The sequence below is a fragment of the Panthera onca genome, chromosome E3 (assembly GCF_046562875.1).
Source record: "Panthera onca isolate mPanOnc1 chromosome E3, mPanOnc1 haplotype 2, whole genome shotgun sequence".
Classification (NCBI taxonomy): Eukaryota; Metazoa; Chordata; class Mammalia; order Carnivora; family Felidae; genus Panthera; species Panthera onca.
The window spans coordinates 22,304,791-22,332,550 of record NC_138354.1 but is presented as its reverse complement, the minus strand read 5'-3'; the positions used below and the strand labels follow the sequence as shown (position 1 = coordinate 22,332,550).

The 27,760-nt window shown below is 43.5% G+C and overlaps 1 protein-coding gene across 11 annotated transcripts in view; it reads left to right on the top strand.

The window, feature by feature from the left end:
• Window positions 1–27,760, top strand: part of TNRC6A (trinucleotide repeat containing adaptor 6A) — a 98,805-nt gene that overhangs the window by 45,061 nt on the left and 25,984 nt on the right. For 6 of the 11 annotated variants that reach the window (XM_078440506.2, XM_078440502.2, XM_078440504.2 and 3 more), the window contains 7 exons: window positions 7,760–8,164; window positions 17,653–20,235; window positions 21,595–21,771; window positions 22,789–22,964; window positions 24,187–24,219; window positions 25,788–25,868; window positions 26,211–26,262. In XM_078440506.2, coding sequence (XP_078296632.1) covers window positions 7,760–8,164; window positions 17,653–20,235; window positions 21,595–21,771; window positions 22,789–22,964; window positions 24,187–24,219; window positions 25,788–25,868; window positions 26,211–26,262 — 3,507 coding nt within the window. The remainder of the gene's footprint in view (window positions 1–7,759; window positions 8,165–17,652; window positions 20,236–21,594; window positions 21,772–22,788; window positions 22,965–24,186; window positions 24,220–25,787; window positions 25,869–26,210; window positions 26,263–27,760) is intronic. The other 5 variants (XM_078440511.2, XM_078440512.2, XM_078440508.2 and 2 more) reach the window with 4 other exon arrangements.

The window sequence follows — 27,760 nt, the reverse complement described above, 5'->3', positions numbered from 1 at the left end:
TCACATTGGTTCTTTTGGTTTTTTTGCAAAGTGCGAAGTCTTGATTTGGAGCATGATTTAGGAAAATGTCGGTTTAAATTCTTTGCATGAGTAATTTTTCCATTCTAAAAAATGTTCTAAAACTTGTTGATTTCTGGGCCAGTTCATAATTTTGTCCATCTGCTTAAACTGTACAAAAGACCAGTTGGGTCACAGAATGGCAAAAAAATGTAAAATAAAAAAGTTTTAGTGGGTATGTGTGTTTTGTACTGGCCAAATGAAATTCCTTCAAAATATTTTTCTGGTATTATGGATAACATGATGTTGTGGCTAATTAGGGTAGCTTCCCAGATAAACAATCATATTTACTGAACTTGTTCTGTGGATGCCAGCTCTGGGTTTTTTGTTTGTTTGTTTGTTTGTTTGTTTGTTTGTTTAGAGCAGAGATTTCTAACCACTGAGTTACTCAGCAACATACCAGCCAGCTACCATCATCGTCCTTAACTCTTTCTTCTTTTGATCATTTTCTCTTTACCAGTTCTTGATTCTTCCACCGATTAAATGTCAGTGTTTCACAGTGTTTCATCTTCAGTATCATTCTACATTGTTCTTTGGGTTCATGTCATGCTGACAGTTCTTCGGTTGTTCATTCAGCCGGTAGTTCTTGGTTGTGTGTGGTGCTTGGGAATGCCAGTGATAAAGGGGAGGAGCAAGAAGGCGGCACTTAAGCACGTGCAGGGCGAGAGATGCATTAAGAGTTTTATGGGAAAGAGGAGGGGAAATTGCTTGTCATAAAATGCTTTTAAGACTGGCAGAACCTGGGGAGGGGTTGCAGGGTAGTTCATTGTTTCCTAGGAAAGGTGGACAGAAAGATTTTCAAGAAAGGTATCAAGGACGTGGGCACCTGGGTGGCTTAGTCGGTTGAGCGTCCAACCCTTGGTTTCGGCTCAGGTCATGATCTCGCAGGTTTGTGAGTTGAAGCCCCACGTCAGGCTCTGCACTGACAGTGTGGAGCCTGCTTGGGATTCTCTGTCTCCCCCTCCCCTGCTCATGTGCTCTCTCTGTCTCTCTTTCTCTCAAAATAAATAAACAAACATTAAAAAAAAGAAAAGAAAAGTATCAAGGCATTTTAGGCACAAAGAATATCCTGAAAAAGAATGGTACCTTTTGGAGTATGGCAGGTTCTTGGTGTGAGAGAGAAGGAAATGCATGTTTATGCAATGGGGTATGAATCTGGAGAAGTGGTAGACCGGGGCCATGCCAAGGACTTTAGATGATTTCTGAAAGCACTTAATGATACAGACAACTTGGGGCAGAGAGATGATAGATTTGGGGAGGGGAGTCAAGATGGAAGCCCCAGAGACCAAGTAAGAGGTTTTTGCAAGAGTAAATTGGAGGGCCTAAATCACAGCAGTGACATTGGAGATGATAAGGATGCATTTGAATGCTGTCCAGTAGATAATCTGTCAGACCTGTTGCCTGAACGTGGAGGGATAGGGAGAATTTGGGGAACAAGTCCCTGCTTGAGTAAATAGGGAGGCCATTTTTAAAAGCTCTTTCTGTCCTGCCTCTCTGGCCACTACTGCTCTTCTGTCGGCTACAGTAGCCTCTCCTTTGGGTCTCGATGATGCTTCTCGTTCTGCTGCTCGCGTCACCTTTCTCCCACCTCTCTGCTGAATGCTAAGTTGATTTTTCTGGTTCATACTTCACCGAACTTCAGAACCATATGTTCAGCTGCATTCTACACATGGATAGTCTAGAGCAGTGGTTTTCAGAATTTATCTGAGGACTCCCCAGAGGCAGTCTGAAACTTCCATGAAATTCACAAGGTCACACTATTTTCATAATGATAGGAAGTTTACTTGTGGTCTTCACTCTTTTTTCTCATAAGTACATAGTGGAGTTTTCTAGAGACTACATAATGTGGATGTCACAACAAATTGGATGCAGAAGTAGATGTGAAATCGACCTGCTTTCTGTTAAGCCAGATATTAAAGATGTTTGGAAAAATGTAAAAACAGTGCATGCATACATTTCACTCTCTTTTTGTTTTGGAAAACTTATTTCAGAAAATATATATTCATTCAGTGAAAATACATATTCGTGTAAGAGTTTATTTTTTTCTTTAAATGTTTATTTATTTTGAGAGAGAGAGAGAAAGTAAACAAGAAAGGGGCAGAGAGGGGGAGAGAGAATCCTGACTCAGGACTCAGTCCCATGAACCGTAAGATTATGACCTGAGCCAAAATCAAGAGTTGAATGCTTAACCAACGGAGACACCCATGCACTCCAAGAGTTTTTGTTTTTGTTTTTGTTTGTGTTTTTAAATTTTTTTTAATGTTTATTTTTGAGAGACACACACACACACACACACACACACACACACACACACACACACACAGAATCCTAAGCAGCCTCCAGGCTTCGAGCGGTCAGCACACAGCTGGATGCGGGGCTTGAGCCCTTGAGCCAAAGTCAGAGGCTTTAACCGACTAAGCCACCCAGGCGCCCCAAGAGTTTATTTTTTAAATGAATTAATATATTTTAAAATATCTCTATAAATTTCTAATATGGTAAATATAGTTTTAACCCACATAAACAAAAGATCTTTGGTGTTCTCAATAACTTTTAAAAGCATAAAGGGGTCTTGAGACCAAAACGTTTGAGAGTTACTGTCCTACAGAAACAGTAAACCTAACATCAAAACCAAAGCTCATTCTCACGTATTTTCCAAACTTAGTTTTTGTCTTCTATTACAGTATCTTGGTAGATGGTACTACTGTCTACCCACATTCCAGGCCAGAAATCTGAGGGTCATCCTTACTCCCCCTTTTTTAACCTAGACAGCAGTAGTGATCACTAACATTTATTGGGTACTAGCAAGGGGCCAAGTACTATTCTCAGTTCTTTACATCCATTGTCTTATTAAAGCCTCACAACAACCCTGCATGGTGGAGGTATTAATACTTACCCCTGTTTTACAGATGAGGGGAACAGAGGTACAGGTTCTTAAGTGGCTTGCCCATGGTCATACAGCTAGTAAGTTGCAGAGCCAAGATTTGAATCTAGTCAGTCTTTTGAACCTGCACTTCTTTATTCTGAAACAGTTTGTGTAGATTGATAGGACATGTTTCTTAAGGATTTTATTTTTATTTATTTATTTTTAATGTTTGTTTATTTTTGAGAGAGAGCGAGAGCAGGGGAGGGGCACAGAGAGAGGGAAACAGAATGCGAGCAGGCTCCAGGCTCTGAACTGTCAGCACAGAGCCCGACTCAGGGCTCGAATTCATGGACCGCCAGATCATGACCTGAGCTGAAGTTGGACGCTTAACCAGCTGAGCCACCCAGGTGCCCCTCTTGAAGATTTTATATGCACATTCCCTATAAAGTCATCTGGGCCTGGTGCTTTTTAGAGAGGTAAATCGTGGAGGACTTTTTTCAGTGTTTTTTGATGTTGTTCTAGGATCTTCTCTGTAAGCTCATTTGGGTAGATTATACTTTATAGGGCAGACACTGGGCCTATAGCTTGCAAATTTGGCCCAGTGCCTATTTTTGTATTCCAAGTTTTGCTGAAACACAGTCACATCTATTCATTTATGTGTTGTCTATGGCTGGTTTTTGTGCTACCATAGCAGAGTTGTAGTTGAAAGACTATATGGCCTATAAAATGTTTACTATCCGGCTCTTTACAGGAAAGATTTGCCAAGCCATGTTATGGAACATTGTTTACATTTGGAATTCTGTCTTTTTTAATCCCCGGCACTGTTTGTATTTCTTTTTTCGCCCCATTGTTCAGGATTACTAAAATTCTGTCAGACTTCCTGGTTAACACTGTTGGGTGTTCCCTTTTCTGCTGTGCTCTTCAACGATTTAAATAGCATTAGACTTAGAGTTACATGTTTCTTAGAAGTATTCTAGTAAAAACAAAAAACAAAAACACTGAATGGCAGTATTGGTCAAACTGTCTGATCCTGATGGGTGATTTCATAAATTCCTCCATTTCTTCTGTTCTAATTACTGTTTATTTTCTTGCCTTTTTCAGGGTCAGAGTTAAATCTCTCCTCCATCTTTTCGAGTTATAGAGTTGAGCCTAAAGAAATATCTTCATTTTAGAAAATCATCTCATTTTTTCCTAATTTTAAAAAATCAGGTTAACTACCAGTTTATTTTTTTCATAAAGCCACACCTTGGAGTTACTAGTTTACTTTGTAAAGTCCTTGGTTTCTCCTTTTATCTCCACTAATTCCTTCTTATGCTTCATTTAGTTCATTTTTTAACTTCAGTAAGATGCTTTTTATTCATTCTTGTTTGTTGAAAATAGTTAAGGCTAGGAATTTTTCTTTAAGCATTGGTTTAGCCGTATCTTAAAATTTATCATGTGTTTTGTTTTCACTAGTATTTTTTTGATAACTCTACAGTTTTGGTATTTCTTTTTCTTTTTCAGCTCAAAATTTATTTAAGGCCGTTTCATTTGCTAGTTTTGTTGTTTCTAACGTGGTTGCATTGTAATCCAGAAATGTCATCTGTATTATTTGTACTTTTTGCAATATAGTGGTGTTTTCTTCAGTACTATATTGTGTGTGTGTGTGTGTGTGTGTGTGTGTGTGTGTGTGTGTGTACTTTTATACTGTTTCATCGGTATTTGTCCAAAAAAGGTGTTCTCTGTCCATCAAGGTAGATGGTTTTGCCTTTTTTCCCAGTTTTTCTGTCTCCACTTGATTTACATGTTTTGATACTAAGTTTTGGTATATAAAGGTTCTTTAGCTGTTTAAATTTTTTTAGCTGGTTTCTTTTATCAGTGTGAAACATCTTGTTTTTTATAATGCTTTTCTGATTGAATTTTTTTAAACTGGACATTAATATTGCTTTTATTTAAATTTTGTTAGCGTTTTTGGTCATATATCTGTATACTTTTCCCCCTCAACTTCCTGTATTGTTTTGTTTTAGAAGTGATTTTTGCAAAGTACATTCCTTAAAGTTTTTCTTTTCTTAAAAAAGCTAAAGAGCTTTTATTAATAAGTAAATTTAACTCATTTACATTTATTTTGATTACAGATAGTTTGGAGCTTATGTGTGGCATCTTAGTCTATATTTCATATTAACTGCAATTCTGAAATAATTATTTTTATTGCATTTTCTGTATCTTTTGAATGGATTGAGTTTTCTTATTTGCTCATTTTTTTCTCTTTTCAGTGGTTTGGATATTTATTGATGTAATTAACCTAAATTTTAACTGCACAAACACACTAGCCGAAAATCATGCAGTAATTATGTCTGTTACCCAGCAACCCGATCCTTACCACCCTACCTTCACACGCAGTTAACTTCTTTACTCTTCAGTATGTGTCATGTTTATATCTGGGATTTCACTTCAGATTACTTAGTTCAGTTTTATAATCAGTAGTGACATTGTCTTAATATTTTTACTGGTTTTAGTTAACTCTTCTGGCCCCAGAAATGAGGACCTATCTCGGCCTTATTTTCCCCATGACACTCGACTGAGGAGTACAGCAGCTCTCTGAATTGGAGGCAGGGATGGGGCTGTCGGGTGACAGACGGAAATACTGCTTCTGAATTCCTGGTCACTTTTGGCATAGTGTTAAGGTTCTCCTACATTATTCACATAAATCGTTCACAAGTGTTTGCCTGTAGGTTATCTTCTAATTCCTTGAATGTATTAAAGACCATTTTCCTGTTGCTGTCTCATATAAATAATGTCGTTGGGTTTTAAATTGTTACAATCTTGTCTTTTCCTTTTAGTAATACAGTGGCAGGCAAGCCTGTGTTTTAGCAGTGGATAACCGTATTACAAGGTTACATTCAATTGCCAGATACAGTGCTGAACCTGGTACTAAACGTGCAAAGGTTGAGTTGGAGTTTTTGTGTTTTTTATGATTTCATAGTTATGTGTACTTTATCTTTTTTTTGGTTCCAGAGGTACTTTAGAATATTCTAGTGCCTTGTTTTCCTTGTGACAGAGGAATATACATTATTGCTGCTTTCTGGGAGCATTAAATTGTCTGGGAGACAAAAGTTTAATATATAAAGTAATTAGACCTAGAATATACTTGGGTCAAATTATTAATGTGAGGCTTTTTGGTTGCCTTCAAGAATGGAAGGGATTCCAAGCAATAGATGGAATGTAATTTTGTAATTTTTTCAGTGCAGTCCTCCTGAATGACAGTTTGCTTGTATTACTTTAGAGGAATCAAAATCACATGAAAAAATAAGAGACCAGATCCTGTATTAAAGAATACTAGTATTAGTGACGTAGACAAACTCCACCAGTGGCCGGGAGATAGAAGGTGGTTAGTGAGGCCAGACCTACATGAAGGAGACTCTAGAGCTGCGAGGCGTGGGGGTGGGGATGGGGGAGCAGGTAGCTGCTGGAAATGATACCAGTGACCTCCTTTATCACACCATCATACACATTGTAGGCATTTAACAAATATTTCCTGTATTTGGTCCACAGAATAGCTTCTGCCTGTGGAGTTTTTACATTGTGCTGGGTGCTAGATCAACACTGCCTGTACGGGCAAGGTGAAAGACACACAGACGACCCAGTTCTAGTGGCCGCTGCTCTAATTTCAGGCCTGGAGCTCTCAACCCTTGGGCAGCATTTTCTCCGAGCATCCTCACTGGTCACGTGGATACATTTCACTTTATTTGTTTGACAGTGGCATCTGTAAAGATGTGTCGAACTCTCACGGAAACGTTAAACGGCCGCAAAAGGTGGAATTGTGCCGATCATTAACAGATACCCGTTGTTTGTATCGCCTTGTACTTGGTGCTCTGTAAGCAGTAACAGTTAACTCGAGGATAGCTCTGCAGGGTATAGGTGTTTCCCCATTTTACGGGGGAGACCACAGGCTCTGTCATGTCCATACAGCTTGTCCAAAGACACAGAGCTCAGTAAAGGCAGCACTGTGATTAAAACCTGGGTCCATCCAGCACTGAAAGTTCTTATACCACGCAGCATTTATGTAGTTTAGAGACTAGGTGTATCTTCACCGGCTTGAGTCCTTTCCATCAGTTTGTTTACTTATTTGATCTCTTTTAAGGTCTAAAAATACACTTTATAATTCCAGATTGTTCATACAGTGGACAAATGGCTATTTCTCAGCTCTGCTTAAGAGAGGTTATCTACGTTACTTCTCCCATTTTGGTTAGTTTCATAGATGTCATTCTGTTATCTTTGTATTCATTTCCCCGTTCTGAGTTTGTCCTATTTGATTGAGACTTCATGTTTTAACAGCAAAAAATATTGTTAACTTTGTCTGTTTTTAAAGAAACTGTCAGATTGTTTTCTATCCTTTCTACCTGTTACTTGTGTTCAGTCTTTCAGAGATGAAGAATAGGAACCAAACACATTAAAAATGAGGCAGATTAAGAACAGTTTCCAGAGAATTGAGGATTCTTTTAGGATTACCAAAATTCAATTCAGCACATTTGTTCTTGAAGCTACTGTGAGTTCTCTGGTTGCACAATCAGGTGCTTGTTCTCTGATCAGAATAATATGGGACGGAGCTGGTGAGCATGAGCTGTCCAGGCCAGGGGGTGCTGATGATGTCCACGCCCTTATTGGAGAGGTAGTTAGCAGAAGTAAAATTTGACTCTCTCCTAAGAAAACCCTAGCCTGTGAGTGAGGATATCCTCACGCACTTGAACTTTCCGTTCCTTTAGGGTTGTTTTTCTTAGTGCCTTTTTACTTAGATGGCTTACTGTGGAGGTACACTTTACTGGCTAATCTTTTCCACCCCTTTTCTTTTGTTGGGATTAGTGCCAGAACAGATAAAGCCCAGTGTAAGCCAGCCTCAGCCTGCCAACTCTAATAACGGCACTTCCACAGCAACCAGCACTAATAATAATGCCAAGCGAGCCACAGCCAACAATCCGCAGCAGCCGCAGCCGCCGCAGCAGCCACCACAGCCGCCACAGCAGCCACAGCAGCCGCAGCCGCAGCCGCAGCCACCACAGGCCTTGCCTCGGTATCCTCGGGAAGTACCACCACGATTTCGCCACCAGGAACACAAACAGCTTCTAAAGAGGGGTCAGCATTTTCCTGTCATAGCAGCAAACCTGGGATCTGCTGTTAAAGTGTTAAGCAGCCAGTCAGAAAGCAGTGCTTTAACAAACCAACAGCCACAAAATAACGGAGAGGTGCAGAACAGCAAAAACCAGTCAGGTGAGAGAAGGCATTTCTTACGAGACTCCCACTGTCATCATTAGCAGCGTAGCAAGTGTATACATTCATGGCTTTTGGGGGGTGTATTTGTGTTCGTCAGTGTCTGCAAATAAGAGTTCCGTGCAGGGAGTTACGAATGGGGAACCCTAAAAATGTTTCCTGTAAGCTGACTGCCCATCCTGCTTTTTAAATGATTATTTTAATCACTGTCCCTCCAGGTTCTACCCATTTTAGTAAGTAGCTTATAGCTTAAATCGATAAAACTGTAGCTCAGATTGAGCACCCTCCCCCAAGGGATGTGCTAAGCAGTTATACACATTATTGCAATTAATTGTTGACAGCTCTGTGAGGCATAAGTTGTTCTTATCCTCACTTTTCAACAGAGGTAACTGGGGCACCAAGACATTAGCTAACTTGCCTGACCTCACTCCGTTACCATGTGCCATTAAAAGACTGTTGCACGTGGAAATTATATTCAGACAGCACACCCATTCAGTTATTGCCACAGATCAGCAAGGGTGGTGAGGCAGGAAGTGTATGTGATTACAGTTTTTCTCAAAGCTCGGTTTGTTTCAACATGTTCTGACGGGCTCTGATGGTTTGTTTGTCCGTTCATTTTTCAAACTGTTTTGAAGCATTTACTACAAGCCAGATAGAGACTTGAGGAGAATCAAGTTTCCCACACATGCAAACACTAGCAGATCCTGGTTATGAACAAAGTTTCTAGAGCCAAATGGACCTGGCTTTTAAATCCCGGCTCTTTGGACATGTTACTTAATTGCGCTACGAGCCTGCGTCTCATCCGAGCAGCCTTTACTAACCATCCCGGCAAGAGTTGCTCTCTTTCTCTCTCTGTGCTGTCCTATGTACACCAGGAACTCCTCTGCACGTCATGTTACCGTGTCTCCCAGCTAATGAGGGGCAGAGCTCAAGTTCCAGCTCCAGAGCTGTGCTCCTGACAGCCGTGCTATATTTGGGCACCATACTGCACGGTGGTGGGGAAGGAGGAAGAGGACACAGATGTGATCTTTCTAGCATAGGTGATCAGAGCAGCACATTAGTATTGGAAAGGATGCAAACGTAAATTACCACCGCCCCTCCCCCCACACCCCAGCCACTTAACTCCCTTGTGTGGGCTTGCCCAATCACTTAACTTACTTGGACCTTCTCCTAATCTGTTAGTACGGACATTAGTGCCCAACCTATATGGTTGCTTTGAGGATTAAACTGTGCGATGTGTTTTAAGCATGTAGCTTGGCGCCTAATGTTTAGGTGCTGAATGAATTATCTTCCCCAAAACTTTTACAGAAGAACTTGTACTTTTCAGGAAGAAGAGTCTGGTTTAGACATTATATATGATGCCAAGCAGTTAATTTGGTGTGAAGTTCATCTGAGAAATCAGATTGGGAACAGATGTATTGAGTCATCAGCATGTTTTCTAAAAGTGTGGTTGAAACCTTAGGAGAGGCTACTCACACAACACGTGCTCGAGTACCTACTACACGCCAAACTGGTGGCATCGGAGTTCACAAAACAAACAGGGAAGGGGGCCGGTAAATTTAGAAAATGGTATGATGTTGAATACGCTTTTTCAGTTTGGGACATGAAAGAACAAAGGTGTTTTTGAAATGGACCAATAGGAGTGTAAGAGTGTTTTTCTCAAAAGTGGGTAGTGGTCAGAAATCCCCAAGAATGACAGATGTGCATTCAGATGAAAAGAAGGCCTGTGTGAGCATAGGAAGAAATCTTCAACAGAGGCTGAAAAGGAAAAGTATCCTGCGTGTTTCTCCAAGGACTTTCCGAGGGGGCACTGCGTTAATGTGGAGGTGGAGCCGGAAGCCAGGAGGGTGCGGCAGTCGGCAGTCTGGCTGAGCCCGGAGGCTTGTGAATGACAAAGGCAGAGTGCTCTGCAGAGAAACCAGACTTGTGCTTTTATCTGTTTTGAAAACATTTGCGAACCCCCCTTACCAGCATATGTCGCATGTTTACATTAAAACCTCTTTGTAGGCGCTACTCGGAGTAGGAGCAACTTTAGCCACGTAAGAGACCCGCCGGGTGTCTGTGAGCCAGGGAAGCCGCCTGAGACTGTCAGGCCTGCCCTGGCCTCTGAGGGGTATTTACAGCAGTAACGACTAACCTTTAGCGGGTGTTCGCTACGATGCACACACCTCACGAACACATTCAAGCCTCATTTTACAGATTCGAGCTTAGGCTAGTGATCAGTGAGGAGCGGCGTAGCCTATGTTGTAAACAACTTGAGCAGCGGTCCACAGACACAAAAGCCGCGGTGTTGTGAACCGCATGCAGTTCCGAATTGTACGAACACAATCTTAACTTTTAATTTTTGTATCCGTGTTTGACATTTTTGTTTCCCGAACAGATGCAGTTAATGGAGATGATTTGACATGTTAATCAGTACATACAATAAATACGCAGCTATTTGCTTAAAGTTTTCATGATAAAAGTGAGGAGTGCTGGATACACCTCCCTTGTCCTCACAGAACTCATTTCTCGTTTATTCAGTGCAGTCAGGGAGCAGGGGTCTCACCTAGATGAGAATAGTACTTCGTGAATCAGAGGTCACAAGCTCAGCCCCTCCGAGGGCCTAGCAAGTAAGTGAAGTAGAAGATGAGAAAGAGTGATGGGAACTGGGGCAACTGTACTGAGTTTTGTACCCTTCCGAAATACCTGTGCCAGCCTTTAGAACCCTGCTGCGCCAGTCAAACCAGACTGCTCTGCGTGCCCAGCTTCCCGTTTGTGGCCGGGCCTCAAACACGCACGATGCTTTTGGTCCGTGCCAAGGGACTTAGAGCCTTCGGGTATCGGGCTTTGCTGCTGCCCAAATAACACTTCAGTTTGGGGGACCTAGAGGCCTTTAGGTAATAAAGGATCTGGGCGGCGCTGATGCACCTAACAGGGCTGGCAGCAGTATTGTTCTCACGGGGCCAAAGTGTTCCGACCCACGTTTTATTATCCAGCTGGGATAATAAGGGATAAAGGGAGAGAGAAACAAATCCCCGTGTACCCTGCACCCAGATCCAGCGGTTCTTAGTAGTTCCCACCTTGACTTCACATACACACCTCCTTCCCTCACCTTCCTCCTCGCCTTCACGTGTACACTTCCCCATCATGTGTACATACGTGTGCACACACGTGCACATTCATTACACTTCACCTTTAATACTGCTACAGGAAGTTCCCCAAGAATAAGGATCGTCTCTTGTGCAACCATGATGCCACGATCCACCCCTGCGCAAAGAGGGGGCACGTTCAGTATCTTGTAATACGTAGTTCGTGTTCACAGTTCCACTGGTTCTTCCAAGAATGTCATTTTGTTTGTTTATGGTAGGATATCGTTTACATAAAATATAAAGCCTGCAAAACAGCATTCTGTATTGCTTAGAGATGAGTTCAGATACAGCATTTTGAGTGGTTACCCCTCGGTGACTCACTGGGGAAGGGAGGAGATGTGGTCAGAGAAGGGTGCACAGGACTTTTTTGTATTAGTTATTTCTCACGGGGAGGGGCATGTGGGTATTGTCTGCATTACTTTTCATAGCCTTTACTACGTTTGAATTTTTTTTTTTTTTTAAGAGATCTCAAGGTCATTTGAGCTATCATGGGGAATGACCAAGAAACGGGGCTGTTTTAATGAAAAAGAAAATGTTAAGGTTTCCAGAGGTGTTTCAAGATGAAAATATTGTCCATCCACCTGTGTTCTTTACTGCCTTTTCAGTGTGGTTCACGTCCTTGCTGTCCCGGAGCTTCTGCTTTTTGCTCTCTACTCGCACCTCTTCGCCCTTAGTCTATAAACCTAGTTAAGCTTGTATCGTCTTTTTAAGAAAAATTTAAACTTCCAGTCTCCTGAGGAATCACAGAATTTCTCTCCTCCACCGTCTCGCAGAGTGGTCTATATTTGTACTCTCCGATACATCACTTCAGTCCTCTGTAGTCTGGCTCCTGCTCACTTGACTAAAATAGCTCTTCCTAAGGTCACTGATCTTCTGAACGACAAATCCAGACTAACTTATTTTTAGTTTTAGTTGTGGCAAAAAACAGACTTTTCCGTTTTTATCTTAATAGACACCTACATTTTTATTGTTGATCGCGCCCTCCTCCTGAAAGCTCTTGCATTCTTTCCCTTTTCTTTGACCAATTTTCAGGTTTTATTCCCCCCCATGGCTTTGCTTCAGATCTCTCCCCAGTTTTAGGTTCATGTCCTCTGGATGTCTTCAGCTGATGTGAGGCCCCTCAAACCCCACACGTCCAAAATGGAACTTCTCATCTGGCCACATTCCAGTGTCTCTTTCTGGGTTCCATTGCTCAGAAGGTTGGCACCCCCATCATCCAGCACCAGCCATCTAGAAATCTTAAACTCATGTCTCACGGGCCACTGGTTGTCCAGGTCCTGCTGGTTCATCTCCCACATGTCTCAGCTTTCCTCTCCCGGGGATGGCCATCACCACTGGCCCCATCGAGGCACTCACCATCTGGTCTGGAGCAGCACCCCTGAGATTGTCTTTTATGGTTGTCTCCCAGCAGCCTCACCTCGTGTCTCAAACCAGAAACCAGCCATGATCCGTGCATCACATTTGGTTGGTAGTATTGCTTTTGTCTTCTTTAATCTAGAAGAGGATGGCTTGCAGCCCATTCCAGTCAAGTTTTACTGGAAGACTGCCACGCCACTCGTGTCCACATTGTTTTTATGCCTGCTTCCAGGCCACAGTGGCAGAGTGGTTGCCACAGAGACCATCTGACTGGCAAGACTTAAAATATTCACTAATCGGACCTTCACGGGAAAAGTTTTCCCAGCCCCTGGACTAGAGGCCAGAATAACTGAAAGAAACGTTCTAGACTTTGTCCCTTGAGTGCTGTTTGAAATTGTGCATGTCAGCCTCTCATATTCCCAGTGATACTGCATCGTCCTTCCCAGAAATACTATGACACGGAAGTACTATTTACTTCTGAAGGACTTTCTCCTCTGGTGAGAATGAAGTCTTTAAGGCAGAAAGCACATGCTTAACTGTTAAATCTGTTATATGCTATATATTTAATAAGAAAAGTAAATGAACTTTCTTGAATCTAAATCCTTTCTGAGCAGATTATACTGTTAATTTACAAATCACTTGAATTATAGCCAGTCTGTGCTCTGCCTGCACACGCCCGCTTTGATCTTTGTGCAGAGGCTCTAGGAAGTGATACCTTTCTTCTTGAGATGTGATGCTAGAGCTGCCCCCAGCACCCTTGAGAGACTAGGAGCCGGTGGTAGTTTGCATTTCCAGTGTTCTGCAGTTAAAGCACAGTCATACGGATCTTAGTTTGCCCACATCATTGCCGTGTGTACAGATTTGTGTTTTGCACCACACTCAGTAAAACTCCACTGTCCCCTTTCCTCACGCCAACACGGGGTTTCACAGTCTCGCTGTTGCTTGCTATTTCCTGGAAAAACTTAACAGGATTGTTAATAAGGTTCCTCTGGGTTTATCCTCTGGATCATTTGTGATGATGGGTTTTGGTTTCCTTATCTGTAAGGGAAACATACTAAAAATTTGACCTCTCCCAATTCTGAAATAATCTCAGTCTCTGAAATGTTTTAGTTGCAATCGCCGAGGAACCCTCTTCTTTTTACACCTTAATTAGACGAGGATCTCCCCACCTCTGTCTAAACTGCACATTTTTCATAACCAAAAGGTCCTTGGTAAACAGTTTTCAAAATACTCTTTTAGGTTTTTTTGAAAGTATCAAATAGTTTTCAGATTAAAAATGGAATTTTAGCTAATAAGTGCTGATGGATCTCTCCTTTTCCTAAAATACATAGAAATATATAGCAAAAGACACATTTAGACCACCACCACCTCCAAACCAGCTCATGACTAGATTCTGAGAAATTTTTACTAACATTAAAGGTGATAGAATTTGGTTTGCAAAATGTATCATGCTGTTTGCTGGGGTTTTTTTTTTGTTTGTTTGTTTGCTTGCTTGCTTTTGATGTATTCTGACATAAAAAGGCTTCGCATTTGGGGCAAGTAGTCAGATCTAGGTCCTTTGTTTTGTGGGTTTTTTGTTTTTTGTTGTTTGTTTTGTTTTTTTTTTTTACTTTTTTATGTATAAAAATTCTCATTCACTGGTGACTTCATGGTTTCACCTTTTAACACAATCATATGAAATTATTTTTGACAAATTTTGTCTCATTTCAAGAAATCTTTTTAAAGTATTGGATATTCCTTTTCTCCTGTTGATTTAAAATGCTAACATTTCACAAATGCTTGGATCTGTTTCTGGTTTGCTTTTACTGTTCGGTTAAAGCTTAGACACTTGGGCAGTGCAGCACTGGCTAGCTGTTGCATGATCATGCGGTTTCCCCCACCCTCTCCCACTCCTGAGATTTTTTTTTGAATTTTCTTATGTTCTACATGAATCTTTAAGTCACTTAAACCAAGTTACAGACTCCTGCTGGCAATTTCTTCTAATTGAATTAAACTTTAAGAAAGAATATTATTATTATCTTCTTATTCAGGAACAAGTTTCTGTATTTAATCAAGTTGTCTTCTGTGGCCTGCAATCAAATGTAATCATAAATGACTAAATATTTTTGTTAGCTTTGTTCCAAGCTGCTTTATAGTTTCTGTGGCTGCTGCAGTTAGGATCCTTTTTCAATCACATTTTCTCATTGACTATTTCTGGTGTATAGGAAAACCATGGCTTTTACATGTTAACCTGCTTTGTTTCCTGTCTGCTCTCCGTACCTTTTTCTGGATCATCTTCCAGCACAAGGCTGCGTATTAGTGTTGACACCTATCCTACCTTTTTCCTGTCGTTATGGGAGTGCTTTTGCTGTTTCAGTGTTAAATTCCAGGTCTGTTCGTTTATTTTCAGCTTAAGTAGTTTTGTCTAACATTCTTGATCTTACTTACTGACTCCTGCTATTTGGAAGTGGCAAGAAAACACGCGCTTGCAGAAAAACAAAGAATGGAAACAAGTACTTTTGCTCTAGCCTTTGAGATGATGATGGTGGTGGTGGTGGTGGTGGTGGCGCTGGCGCTGGCGGTGGTGGTGGTGGCGGCGGCGGCGGCGGCGGCTTGATTATTTAGATTTGGAGATGTGGATGGATTTGGGGCTTGGCAGCGTTTAGGATTTGCCGCGCTCAGGAAGCAAGCAAGGATAAATCTTAGGTTTTAGGAAACTTACTGAGATGAAGAAAAGCAATAAAGAAGCAGGAACTTTTTTCCCCCTTTGAGAGGAGGTGCCTGTGGGGGAATAATTCAGGAATTAGCATTCTTTGTGAGTTATGTAGAGATTTAAAGTAAGCAGGTTGTTGTATGCTTTCCAGTTTTGTTCTTCCTGAGATAGACGTGATGGAGTGAAAAATGTGCTTTGGAGACAGGACTGAAAAATCCCAGTAATCGTCACTATATATTAATCAGTGATAATAACCGCCCTCATTTATTAAGTACCTACTCTGGATCAGGTATGGTTCAAAGCACTTTTAATTATTAACCACTCAATCTTCCAGCTATTTGTGATGGGTATTATTATCGTCCCTGCTTTACAGATGAGGAAACTAATTTGCAGGAAGACGGAGCCTCTTGCCTGTGATCACACAGCTAGTAAATGGCAGGGCAGCTTTTAAGTCCAAGCAGTCTGGCAATAGAGCTGTGCTCTTACTCACTGTACCCAGTTGGTGCTCCGTGGAGCAGTTCCTCGAAGCTGGTGTTGAACTAAATACTTTACACAGGACAGTGTAGCTCCCGGCTGGGTGGCGTGCTGCAGTTTGTGTCCCCAGTCTGCAGACTTGGTCATACAGCTGCTGCATAGAGCCCGGACTTGAACCTCTGTGTCTCTAGAGTTCCAGCCGTGTTGTTATTAGCCACCTAGTTTTTTCACCCAAGTGCTGAATCCGCTCTTCCTCACCTGTGCTATAACTTACCCTCTGGGCCTCGATTTCCCCGTCTACAAAGTTGAAGGTAATAGCTGTGCTTTAGGGTCGTTCCAAGGAGTCAGTGACAAAAATGCATAGAAAACACATGACCCATGGTACTGAATGATGTTGCTGGGGGTGCAGGTGCTAGTCCGTGTATTGGCTTGTTTTTGTCCAACGAGACAGACTGTTCGGTGTCTTGTGTTTTGTGACAAAAATCCTTCTCACAGGCAATGAAAGATGGCAAACTTGATTTGGCAGCTGAAAAAACCTGACTCTCAAACAGGGAGCGGAGACCAGAGTCTCTCATAGAACTTTAAATTTCATGTATTTAGTGAATTATATACATGCTTTTGGTTTCTCTTTAGTCCTTTTTTCTGCTACTCTTTTCTAGCTCATAATGTTTTGCTGCTTGGAGGTTGTGCTTTGAGACAAAATGATACCAGGTGAACCTGGTTTTCCACATTAGCAACATCCTGATAGTGAGTTATATATGTTTTCTAGGCCTCCAGTCCCTGGCGGTTGGCTCATTGGGTCTGGGATATGACTTGAACCCGTGGGTTATTTAGAAGCACCACATAGGATTCTGATTACCACTCTAGTCGAGAACTACAACATAAGCGACCCCCTAAAGGCAGTCTAAATGCAGACATCTTATGCAGGTTAGCATCTCTGAGAAACTACTAACTACCAGATCCTTAAGCCAAATGAGAGTAATGAATCTGGGAAGGTATTAGAAACATGAGAACTGCCTGCCCCCTACCTGCAGCAAAATAACTAGATGATGAGATACAGCGGTGAGGCCAAGAGTATAGGATTATATGACTGGTCGGTCATTAATAGTGTCCAGTGTCTGCCCTTGATTTTTTTAATCCTCGCAATTCTGTGATCTTCTAAAAAAACATGGCTGTGAAGGTAAATTAAATTTTTATGAAGGGGAATGGAACTAAAAATATGCTGACTTGTGTGCAGTATTTCAGGTTGAGTATAAACACTAATGAAATGAAAATATAATGGAAAAGACTTTGTAATTTTTATAAGCATGTTATAATACCCAAAAACAGTTGTGTGAAAAAGCCGTTCTAAGAAAGGGAAGACAAGAAGGCATTTCTAGTATATTTCTAATACATTTAATCAAGTTTGTCTATTTGTCCGTACCCATCTACTTTCCAACCCCTTCTTTCTCATGTCAGGCCTCTAGGCCTGGGTTGCCTCATTATGCTAATACGCTTAGTATCACCTAGTCCTTCCTGACACCAAAATTCTTTTCTTTGCTGATAAGGTAACAGTTTGTTCATTCAGCAGATATTTATTGAGAGGGGGCTCTTATGTTCCAGGTGCTGCTTTAGGCTTATAGGATAACATCAGTGAACAAAGCAGCAAAATACCCTTCCCGTGTGGGATTAACAATTGGATGAGAAACGTTGGCGGCTGGCATATACCCAGTGCCTTTGTAACCATACTGCCAAGTATCGTATTTGTCAGTATGGCGGAACCACATACATTTATAACGTACTTATCATTTTCTCAGACCCTTCCTAAGTGTTTTTGTACTTCTCCTTTACTCTAGATCTAAACCACAACACTTCAGGATCCCATTATGAAAATTCGCAGCGGGGACCTGTGTCTTCTCCGAGTGACTCTAGCACAAATTGTAAGAATGCTGTTGTGAACGACTCCCCTGAGAAAGAAGTATGGCCCTCAGTCCCTGGCAGTGATCCAGAGTTGGCTTCAGAATGTATGGATGCTGATTCTGTCTCCAGTTCTGAATCAGAGAGAAACATCACTATCATGGCTTCAGGGAACACAGGTGGTGAAAAAGATGGCCTTCGGAATAGCACTGGACTTGGTTCCCAAAACAAGTTTGTGGTTGGTAGCAGCAGCAATAATGTGGGCCATGGAGGTAGTACTGGGCCATGGGGTTTTTCCCATGGAGCCATAATAAGCACATGTCAGGTCTCTGTGGATGCTCCTGAAAGCAAATCAGAAAGTAGCAACAATAGAATGAATGCTTGGGGCACTGTAAGTTCTTCATCAAATGGAGGGTTAAATCCAAGCACTTTGAATCCAGCTAGCAACCATGGTGCCTGGCCAGTATTAGAAAACAACGGACTTGCCCTAAAAGGGCCTGTAGGGAGCGGTAGTTCCGGCATCAATATTCAGTGCAGTACCATAGGCCAGATGCCTAACAATCAGAGTATTAACTCTAAAGTGGGTGGCTCTGCCACCCATGGTACCTGGGGAAGCCTTCAGGAAACTTGTGAATCTGAAGTAAGTGGTACACAGAAGGTTTCATTCAGTGGTCAACCTCAGAATATTACCACTGAAATGACTGGACCAAATAACACTACTAACTTTATGACCTCTAGTTTACCAAACTCCGGTTCAGTACAGAATAATGAACTGCCTAGTAATACAGGGGCCTGGCGTGTGAGCACAATGAATCCTCCTCAGATACAGGCTCCGTCAGTTATGAATGGCACTTCCCTTTCTCACCTTAGCAATGGAGAGTCAAAAAGTGGAGGCTCTTACGGTACTACGTGGGGTGCCTATGGTTCTAATTACTCTGGAGACAAATGTTCGAGCCCTAACGGCCAAGCTAATGGTGACACTGTGAATGCAACTCTAATGCAGCCTGGCATGAATGGGCCTGTGGGCACTAACTTTCAAGTTAACGCAAATAAAGGAGGAGGCGTGTGGGAGTCCGGGGCAGCGGGTTCCCAGAGTGCGTCATGGGGAAGCGGGAATGGCGCCAGTTCTGGAGGAAGTCGAAGAGGGTGGGGAGCTCCCGCACAAAACACTGGCACTAATCTACCCGGCGCGGAGTGGAGCAAACTGCCTAGCAATCAGCATTCCAATGACAGTGCAAACGGCAATGGTAAGAAGTTTACAAACGGATGGAAATCTACTGAGGAAGAGGATCAGGGTGCTGCCACATCCCAGACAAACGAGCAGAACAGCGTGTGGGCCAAAACAGGAGGAACAGTGGAGAGTGAAGGTAGTACAGAAAGCACTGGACGCCTCGAGGAAAAAGCAACTGGGGAAAGTCAGAGTAGAGATAGGAGGAAAATTGATCAGCACACATTACTCCAAAGCATCGTGAACAGGACTGACTTGGATCCACGTGTCCTCTCCAACTCTGGTTGGGGACAGACTCCGATTAAGCAGAATACTGCCTGGGACACCGAAACTTCACCTAGAGGGGAAAGAAAGACTGACAATGGGACAGAGGCCTGGGGAAGCTCTGCCACACAGACTTTTAACTCAGGGGCGTGTGTAGATAAGACTAGCCCTACTAGTAACGATACCTCATCTGTATCGGGGTGGGGAGATCCCAAACCTGCTCTGCGGTGGGGAGATTCCAAAGGCTCGAACTGCCAGGGGGGATGGGAAGATGATTCTGCTGCTACAGGAACGGTCAAGAGCAATCAGTGGGGGAACTGCAAAGAAGAGAAGTCCACGTGGAATGATTCGCAAAAGAGCAAACAGGGATGGGGTGACGGGCAAAAATCAAACCAAGGGTGGGCCGTGTCCGCCAGCGATAACTGGGGAGAAACTTCAAGGAGTAACCATTGGGGTGAGGCTAATAAGAAATCTAGCTCAGGAGGTAGTGACAGTGACCGGTCCGTTTCCGGTTGGAACGAACTTGGTAAAACTAGTTCTTTTACTTGGGGAAATAACATAAATCCAAATAATTCATCAGGATGGGATGAATCTTCTAAACCTAATCCTTCCCAGGGATGGGGAGATCCTCCAAAGTCTAATCAGTCTCTAGGTTGGGGAGATTCGTCGAAGCCAGTCGGTTCTCCAGACTGGAACAAGCCACAAGACCTTGTCGGATCCTGGGGGATCCCGCCAGCTACAGGCAAACCTCCCGGTACAGGCTGGCTGGGAGGACCTATACCAGCCCCGACAAAGGAAGAAGAGCCCACAGGCTGGGAGGAACCATCCCCGGAATCCATACGTCGCAAAATGGAGATTGATGACGGAACTTCGGCTTGGGGAGACCCAAGCAAGTACAACTACAAAAATGTGAACATGTGGAACAGAAACGTCCCGAACGGCAGCGGCCGTTCAGACCAGCAAGCACAGGTCCAGCAGCTGCTCCCGTCTGCAAGTGCCATCTCCAGCAAAGAGACGGGCGGCGGCTCCGGTAAGTTTCCACCGGGTCGAGTCTGGTGGTGTCACACAGCACCCCCCAGGACTGCAGTAGCCTCGTTTCGTTTACCGCTGCTGTTAAGATTTGTTTCACAGAGTAGTTGGATATGCACGCAAAGGGCTTTTCTGCTCTAACGCAGGAGAAGCTTCTAGGGAAGATGGTAACGGGCAAGGTGTGTAACATGAGGGAGCGGAGCTCTGCCGGTGGCCGCGCTGGTTGTGACCCTCACGCGCTCCATTCTCTGTTAGGAAGGCTTCAGAAGGCAGAGTCGGAAAAGTGTCGAGTGGGAATGCCGTACATTTCCCACTTCTCCGGAGCCTAGCCGTCACTTCTTGGTTTTGTTATTTGACTACAGTAGTCCCAGAAATACAGCAAGCATCCAAGTATAATACTCTAAACACCAGGTGCTGTATTTGGCCTTCAGAGACATTTATTTAAGGAGGCCTGAAATCCAAGTCTGTTAGACACACAGTGTGTATGTGTGCTTAACGCATTTGATAATACTTTTCTGGTGGTACGTTCCACTTTCCTCCCATAACAAGGAACTGATTGCCATCTCTGCAGATTATCTTGACAATGAGGTTTTCATTAAGTGTCACTGGAATGCATTGTCTTTGTTAATGGAGGTTTTATTGAATAATAATCCCACCGGATGTAGCGATAGCAGTGTTTTCATAAACTAACCTCTCAGCATCTAATTAGTCTCCCAAGTAGAGCTTATTGTATTAATTTGAATTTAATTCTTAGAAGAAACAGGTGCCTATCTGAGGGAAAGGCTGTTTGGGTTCTTTTAAACAATGTTGATGGGTTTGCTTTGGGCAACTTAACACTTCAGAATTTTTAAGAAGCATTGTCCAGCAGGTATAAAAATCAGATACCTACCTTTTGTTAGTCTGGCAGTTCATTTTTGTTTATCCCAGAACAGTGATGTTGAAAGGTTGCCCTTAGGGTACAAATTTCATCCACACGCTGTTACGCGGCTTGATCACCCGCTTGAATTCACTAGGTTTGGCTCAGAGTGACTTGACTTTCCCAGGAATTAAGTTCGTCTTCGAAGGAAGATAACTTGCCATAATCGGGGTTATTGGAAGCAGTCTGCTCTACACCCAGAGGGCAGTTAGGAAAGAAGAGGTGGAAAAAGTCACATCACTGGCTAAACTATCATAATGGGAAATGACTCGTCATCTTTGCATAAAACAGATGCCATCTGTTTTTGCGCATCACAGCATCATTATTAGATACGCGAATGTGAAGGTCTTCATCTTTTGTTCCCTAAAGTATTCCTTACTGCCCCTTATTCCACCGCCCCACCCTACCATGTGCTGATGACTTCTTTTCCCACACTTTCTAAAGGCTGGGGTGAGCCCTGGGGGGAGCCTTCTACTCCAGCCACAACTGTGGATAATGGTACTTCAGCATGGGGTAAACCCATAGACAGTGGTCCCAGCTGGGGGGAGCCCGTTGCTGCGGCATCCAGCACGTCCACGTGGGGCTCCAGCTCTGTTGGTCCTCAAGCGTTAAGCAAATCTGGTAAGTTGTTGATAATTCCTGGTAGCTATTTTGTCACAGTGGTGATCGGTCATTGACTAGGACTGTAAATAATCAGATAATGTTTATATTGTAAATGTATTCCTGTATTATCATACTGGATGATTTCACTGGCTCTTTGAATTCGTAACTTGGTTTGCTCTTTTATCGTTGTGAATTTTCTTACCTTTCCTTAGAACTGTGCTAACTGTTAAGGATTTGCATATACTTCACCAAATCTAAATTACGTTTTACCAAATAAGATTATCTAGTAACGGTCAAGCAACTTTTATGCTGTCCGGCATGAGTGACTGAATATATAGTCATGTGGACGCATATCCAAAATGTCCAGCTGAGGTTTCAGATAATTCCCTGAATATTATATGTAAAATGAACAAAGTTCAAGAAGGACCCCTGTTATTTAGATGAACACGGTCACTGTCCCATAAGTTGTGTGTGCGGTACCCCGTAGGACTTCCAAAGGCTGAGTATAGAGATGAGATACTTTCTGCTTATGATTTGCAATACTTTTTGGCCGTGCTCATTGAAAATGTATTTCAAAATGAAGTTTTAAATTTTTTCTATCCTCTGCCCTGTGCGCTGCCATGCAGAATGTTAAGGGTGAACAAGAAGGCTACCATTGTTCCATCTTAGGTACCTTCTGTTTGTAAAAGCATGAGAGATGTTTCATTGAAATTTTTAATTTAAAAAAATTCTCAGGCTTAGGCGTGCCTGGCTGGCTCAGTCGGTAGAGCATGCGACTCGATCTCGGGGTCGTGGGTTTGGGCCCCATGTTGGGTGTAGAGATTACTTCTAAAAAGAAAAAAAAATTCTTGCCTAATGGAACTTTCAACTCAGTATAAAACATACACTTCTGCCCTGTAGATTTGGGAAGGGAAGTAAAAGCGGGGTTTTTTTAGGTACCCCCGTCTCGCCCCACCCTGTTAATGAGTACTCATCCTCTAGAAAGAATTGTTTGATTAAAGCATGTTTCTCTTTGTATCACAAATCCACAATCAGGGCCAAAATCTATGCAAGATGGCTGGTGTGGTGATGATATGCCATTGCCTGGAAATCGCCCCACTGGCTGGGAAGAGGAAGAGGATGTAGAGATTGGAATGTGGAATAGTAATTCATCTCAAGAGCTTAACTCATCTTTAAATTGGCCACCATATACAAAGAAAATGTCATCGAAGGTAAACATTTCAAGGGCACAGCCCTTGAAACTTTGAATTCCAAAGGTAGTTTACCCTCAGAAAAAATTGCTGTCCTGCCTGCCCATTTATGGCAACCAGTACAGTCTAGGCAGTCCCCAATTTAGGTGTAGCTTCGTGTACGGGCAGCCACCTAGTTAAAACCGTAAGACCACAGGAACTTCCTTTCTCCCCACTGCTACAGCTTGGGATTTCTCTCCTCCTCCCCTTCCACCAGTGCTGCCTGGGACAGCCCCTCACCCAGAGTGGTGCCCGCAGTGGTGGGGATGAAGAGAAGGGCAAATCTCCATGTTGACTCTTTCCATCCCACCGCCAGCTCATCTCCCATTCCGCTTCACCCGGAGCCCCCAACCCCCCTTTACCCAGAATCACCGTCTTCCTTTCTCATCCCTCGTCCTCAGCCCTTCCCTCACCCCGAAAGGTCCTGTGACAGAAATGCCCAGAAATGATCAGAGTTGTTTGGTTTGTCTCCGATATGTGGACAAATGTTACCCCCAAACCTGTCGGCACATCAGAATCATAATGGCATTTGTTAAAAGCACAACCTCCTGTACCCCAGACCTGCTGTAGTTTTGGAAATTGGACCCCAAATATCTCTGATGCAGAGCCAGGTCTGAGACCACTGACATAAAGCACAGGTTCTTGAGAGATGGTATTGGATGCTGGTGTCAGATTCTCTTGGGGACCATTTTCAAAATATATGCCCAGCCCCCAGGTGGTTCTCCCTGGGGGGCCCTCCCCTGGGGGTTCTCCCCCCTCCCCCCCCCCCCCACCGCCGCCTTTTTGAGAAACGTTTGTTTTGTTTTGTTTTTTACACCCCCCTCCCCACCCCAAGGGACCTTGCAGGTAAAATATCCAGTAGCTCCCCTAGCTGGCCACCAGGGTCCCTCCCTTTCGATCCTGGGATTCTCAGTCTAGGACCTGCCATTTTCCTTTACAAAGATTTTCATTTGGCTGAATTTGCCTGTTGCCTCCATGTAGTTTATGAAGTGTTTTCCCATATTTTACATAAGCCATTTGATCCTCATGACCTTTTGTGATAGAATACTGATTAGGAATTTGAGACCGGAAAAGGTGGTGGCATGCCCAGAGATACATAACTAGTAAGTGACAGAGCGGGAACTTAAGTTTAGGCCTTCCAGTTCCAAACCCTGTGTTCTTCCCACTGGACCATGCTGTTTTGTGACTTTGTCTTTCCTTACAGGGTCTGAGTGGCAAAAAAAGGAGAAGGGAAAGGGTGTGTAGCCTTTTTACTCTTTCTCCTTTGTTTCTGCTAGTAAAAATCTTTTAGAAAGCAACTGCAAACATTTATTTAGCCTCTGCTGTGTGCCAGGTACTGTGCTTGGTGCTGGGGGTTCAAAACCACTAGGACATGAGCTGCACCTTCAAGGAGCTCAGAGTCTAGTGTGGGGCCATAGGAGAGCTCTAAGGAGTGCCCACTTGAATTTGGAAGATGCCTGGGGGTGGGATGTGCTAAGGAGAATAGTAGCCTGACATACTAAAATGTGGAATCTCTGGACAGAGGTGACGAGATCTGGCTCTATAGTTAGATGAAGGGGCAGGTTGTAAAGTCTTTTCAGTACCGTGCCAAAGAACTTGAGCTTTATTCTGTTTAAAATACAGAGCCAGTGAAATTGCATAGAAGGCAACATGAACTTGGGTTTTTTAAATTACTCACTTTAAAGAAAGCTAACCAGTGATCGTATGAAAGATCATTGGCACTGAGGAGGGACCAGAGTTGGGGATCTCAGGAAGCTTCTGCACTCATTCGGGTGAGAAGTGAGGGCCTGAATGGGGAAGCAAGAATGGATGTGTAGTGCAAGGACTGATTGGAGAGACATTTTGAAATGGAAGGGACAGAAGGCCTTGGCAGCCAGTTAGGCGTGCGGGTGGGAGTGAGAGGCAGAGGAATCAAGGACGACTTCAGAAACCACGGCGAGGGCTGTTAGGTGCTTGCTTCAGAGACCTGCACTTGGGGGGGACTGTGAAGCTGTGTTCTGTCCCACAGTCGGAAGGAACAGGCGGTAGCAACGGGAAAGGGAAATTAAGGCAGCAGACCGAGAATGGCCCCATGGTCTTCACATTCACGGGACACCTTGGTCCCTGTGGCTTCCAGCCTCCCGGTCGACCGGGCATGTCGTGGACCATTCACCCCCTCGAAGCATGTCTCGGTACTTTCTGTACCGCCCGTTCCCGGCCAGCACCGGGGTGGAAGGGGGGGTCCCCAGCCTCAGCTGCTGCTGGGGTACTGTGTTCTTGACAACACGGATCATAATTTTTCAAGTCTTTCATTTGGAAACGTGTGGTGCTTTTTCAGTACAGCGCATGCAGCATAACTAAAGTACGCGTTATGTGGGTTTCTTTGGATGAACCCGAGAAACCTAATGACTACTTTTACATTAGTGTGGTGTGAGAGCTCCACAGATCCAGATTATGAGTAAGCTCTCAGAGCACCATCCAGTTATAAACTGGAAACTGTGTGACGAGCAGTTCTCCGTTAGTCCGAGGACCTTTTTTCCTTGTGTGGGTCATCAAGGCCCTTTGCTTCCGTCTTTTCCTTCTGACTGCTTGCCTTTAGGGATTTCTCTGTACATTACAGCTATACCAGAGGACTGGAGCAAAGGAAGTTGAAAATCAAATAAGTTGATTTGTAATTGTTAACAACTCGGATAAGAGTTGGTTGAAGGAGAAATTAATTGGCTAAAAATGAGAGTTGGGAATTGTCTTGAAGTTATAGTAATCCATCACTGTACCCAGATCAATAGAGGTGGCCGTGGCAGCTTTCTACTCTTTTGTTTTGCAAAGGGAACCATGAAAGGTGGAAACAAACAAGAAGAAGCGTGGATAAATCCATTCGTTAAACAGTTTTCAAATATCAGTTTTTCGGTAAGTATGTTTTCCCAGCAGCCCCCTCCCCTTTTAATGGTGGTCTGATACCCCATAATGTTATAGGTGGTCTGTTAACCACCTATAATGATGGTTAAATTACCCTAATTTAACTTTTTGTTTTCTTAACAAATTATTACTTACGTTTGAGGCCTTATGAGTCTGCTGGAGGTTACAATAAAATGGGCCATGAAGCCTTCTTTATTTTTATAGTTGTAGCTAAAAACATCGGTCACATATCCTCTTTGCCTTTTGACAAATAACGAAGTAAAGGTTTTCATTTTTAATTTCTTTCCATTGATGAATGAAGGCCTGCTAACATGCCCCATTTTCTTCCTTCAGAGAGACTCACCAGAAGAAAACGTACAGAGCAATAAGATGGACCTTTCTGGAGGTAAATCAGGTTGAGTTTGTATTCATCACTGATGGACAAACGGATCTGTGACATGATCCTACTAAGCGAGCACTGACCTGGGCCAGGAGAGGGGAGGTCTGGGTTCCCGTTACGGTATCCTGTGCTCTCCAGCCCGCGTTAGAGTACGGTGGTTTATAAGCCTTCCAAGTGCACATCGCTGTGCAAGGTCTGAGGTCATGGTGATACCAGTCTGTGATTACCTCAAATCTAGTCCTGTCAGGAAAGTCATCCAGGTTGGGTGGTAGAGTCTTAGTAATTCAGGGAACGGTATGTGTAAAGGCTCAGATAATAGGACAGAGACAGTATAAGACAGCTAGAGAAATGGCAAGTAGTTCCATGCAGTGGGAGAAGAAATGTAAATTGGTTGTGGTGGTGGGAGTGTGGTAATGAAGAAGCTTTGCCTAGGGAAGGTGCTAGAAATGAGGCAGAGGCTAAAACATAGGGAGCTGGGGCGTTTGAACTTTATTCTGAAAGCACAGAATTAAATAATTTGAAGCAGGAGAATGACATGATTTGGGTTTATGTTTTAAGAAAATTATGATGGTAGGGGCACCTGGGTGACTCAGCCAGTTAAGTGCCCAGCTCTTGATTTCTGCTCAGGTCATGATCTCACCTGAGCCCTGTGTCGGACTCTGCACTAACAGCATGGAACCTGCATAGGATTCTCTCCCTCCCTCTCTCTCTCTGCACCTCCCCTGCTCATGCATGCATGCTCTCTGTCTCTCTGTCTCTCTCAAAATAAATAAACTTTAAAAATAATAATAATAATAGTAAAATTATTATGGCTGCAGGTTGAAAATGTCTTAGGACAGGAAAGATTTGCGGCAGAGGACTAAGGACAAGATACCGGAACCAGTGTGAGATTTGTTGGAGTGGGATTTCAAATCCAGTGAGGATTTCAAAACTCTAAGATAGTAGGTGGGAAGACTCTTAATTCTGTGGAGATTCAGGAATTAGAATCAACGAAAGTTGATAACCAGTCTGAACCAATTCATCGTGGAGGGTGAGGGAGCGGGTGTGATAAAAGCTGATTTCCACTTTCTTGCCTGAAAACTTTAGTAGGTGGTGCCGTTTTTCTGTTAGTCTGAGTCCGGGCAGGAGAGCGGACTATGCAGTGATTTGAACAGGAAGGTTTGATACAAATCTAAGGAATTATTCGAGTGACGAGGCTTTGGCTAGTAGGAGGTAAGGAGCACACTGAAGATAGACTAGCAGAGGCAAGGAGAGGTCTCTGACCTTAGGACTGAGGTGGCGTGCCCGTGCAAGGGGTCCAGACTCCTGGACCCGGCCTCTGCTCACCGCGTGGCAGAGAAGTCACGGTGGTGTCGCCCACGAGGAACTGCAGGAGCTGTGCCCCGCGGGGAGGTGTCTCACGGGAGGCGCTCTGCCACTAGACCGCCAGAGCCGCTGCCGGGGGTGCCGCGGCAGGGTGGGGTCTGTGCAGCAGGAGGGGGTGCCTGCACCCGGGAGACAGCAG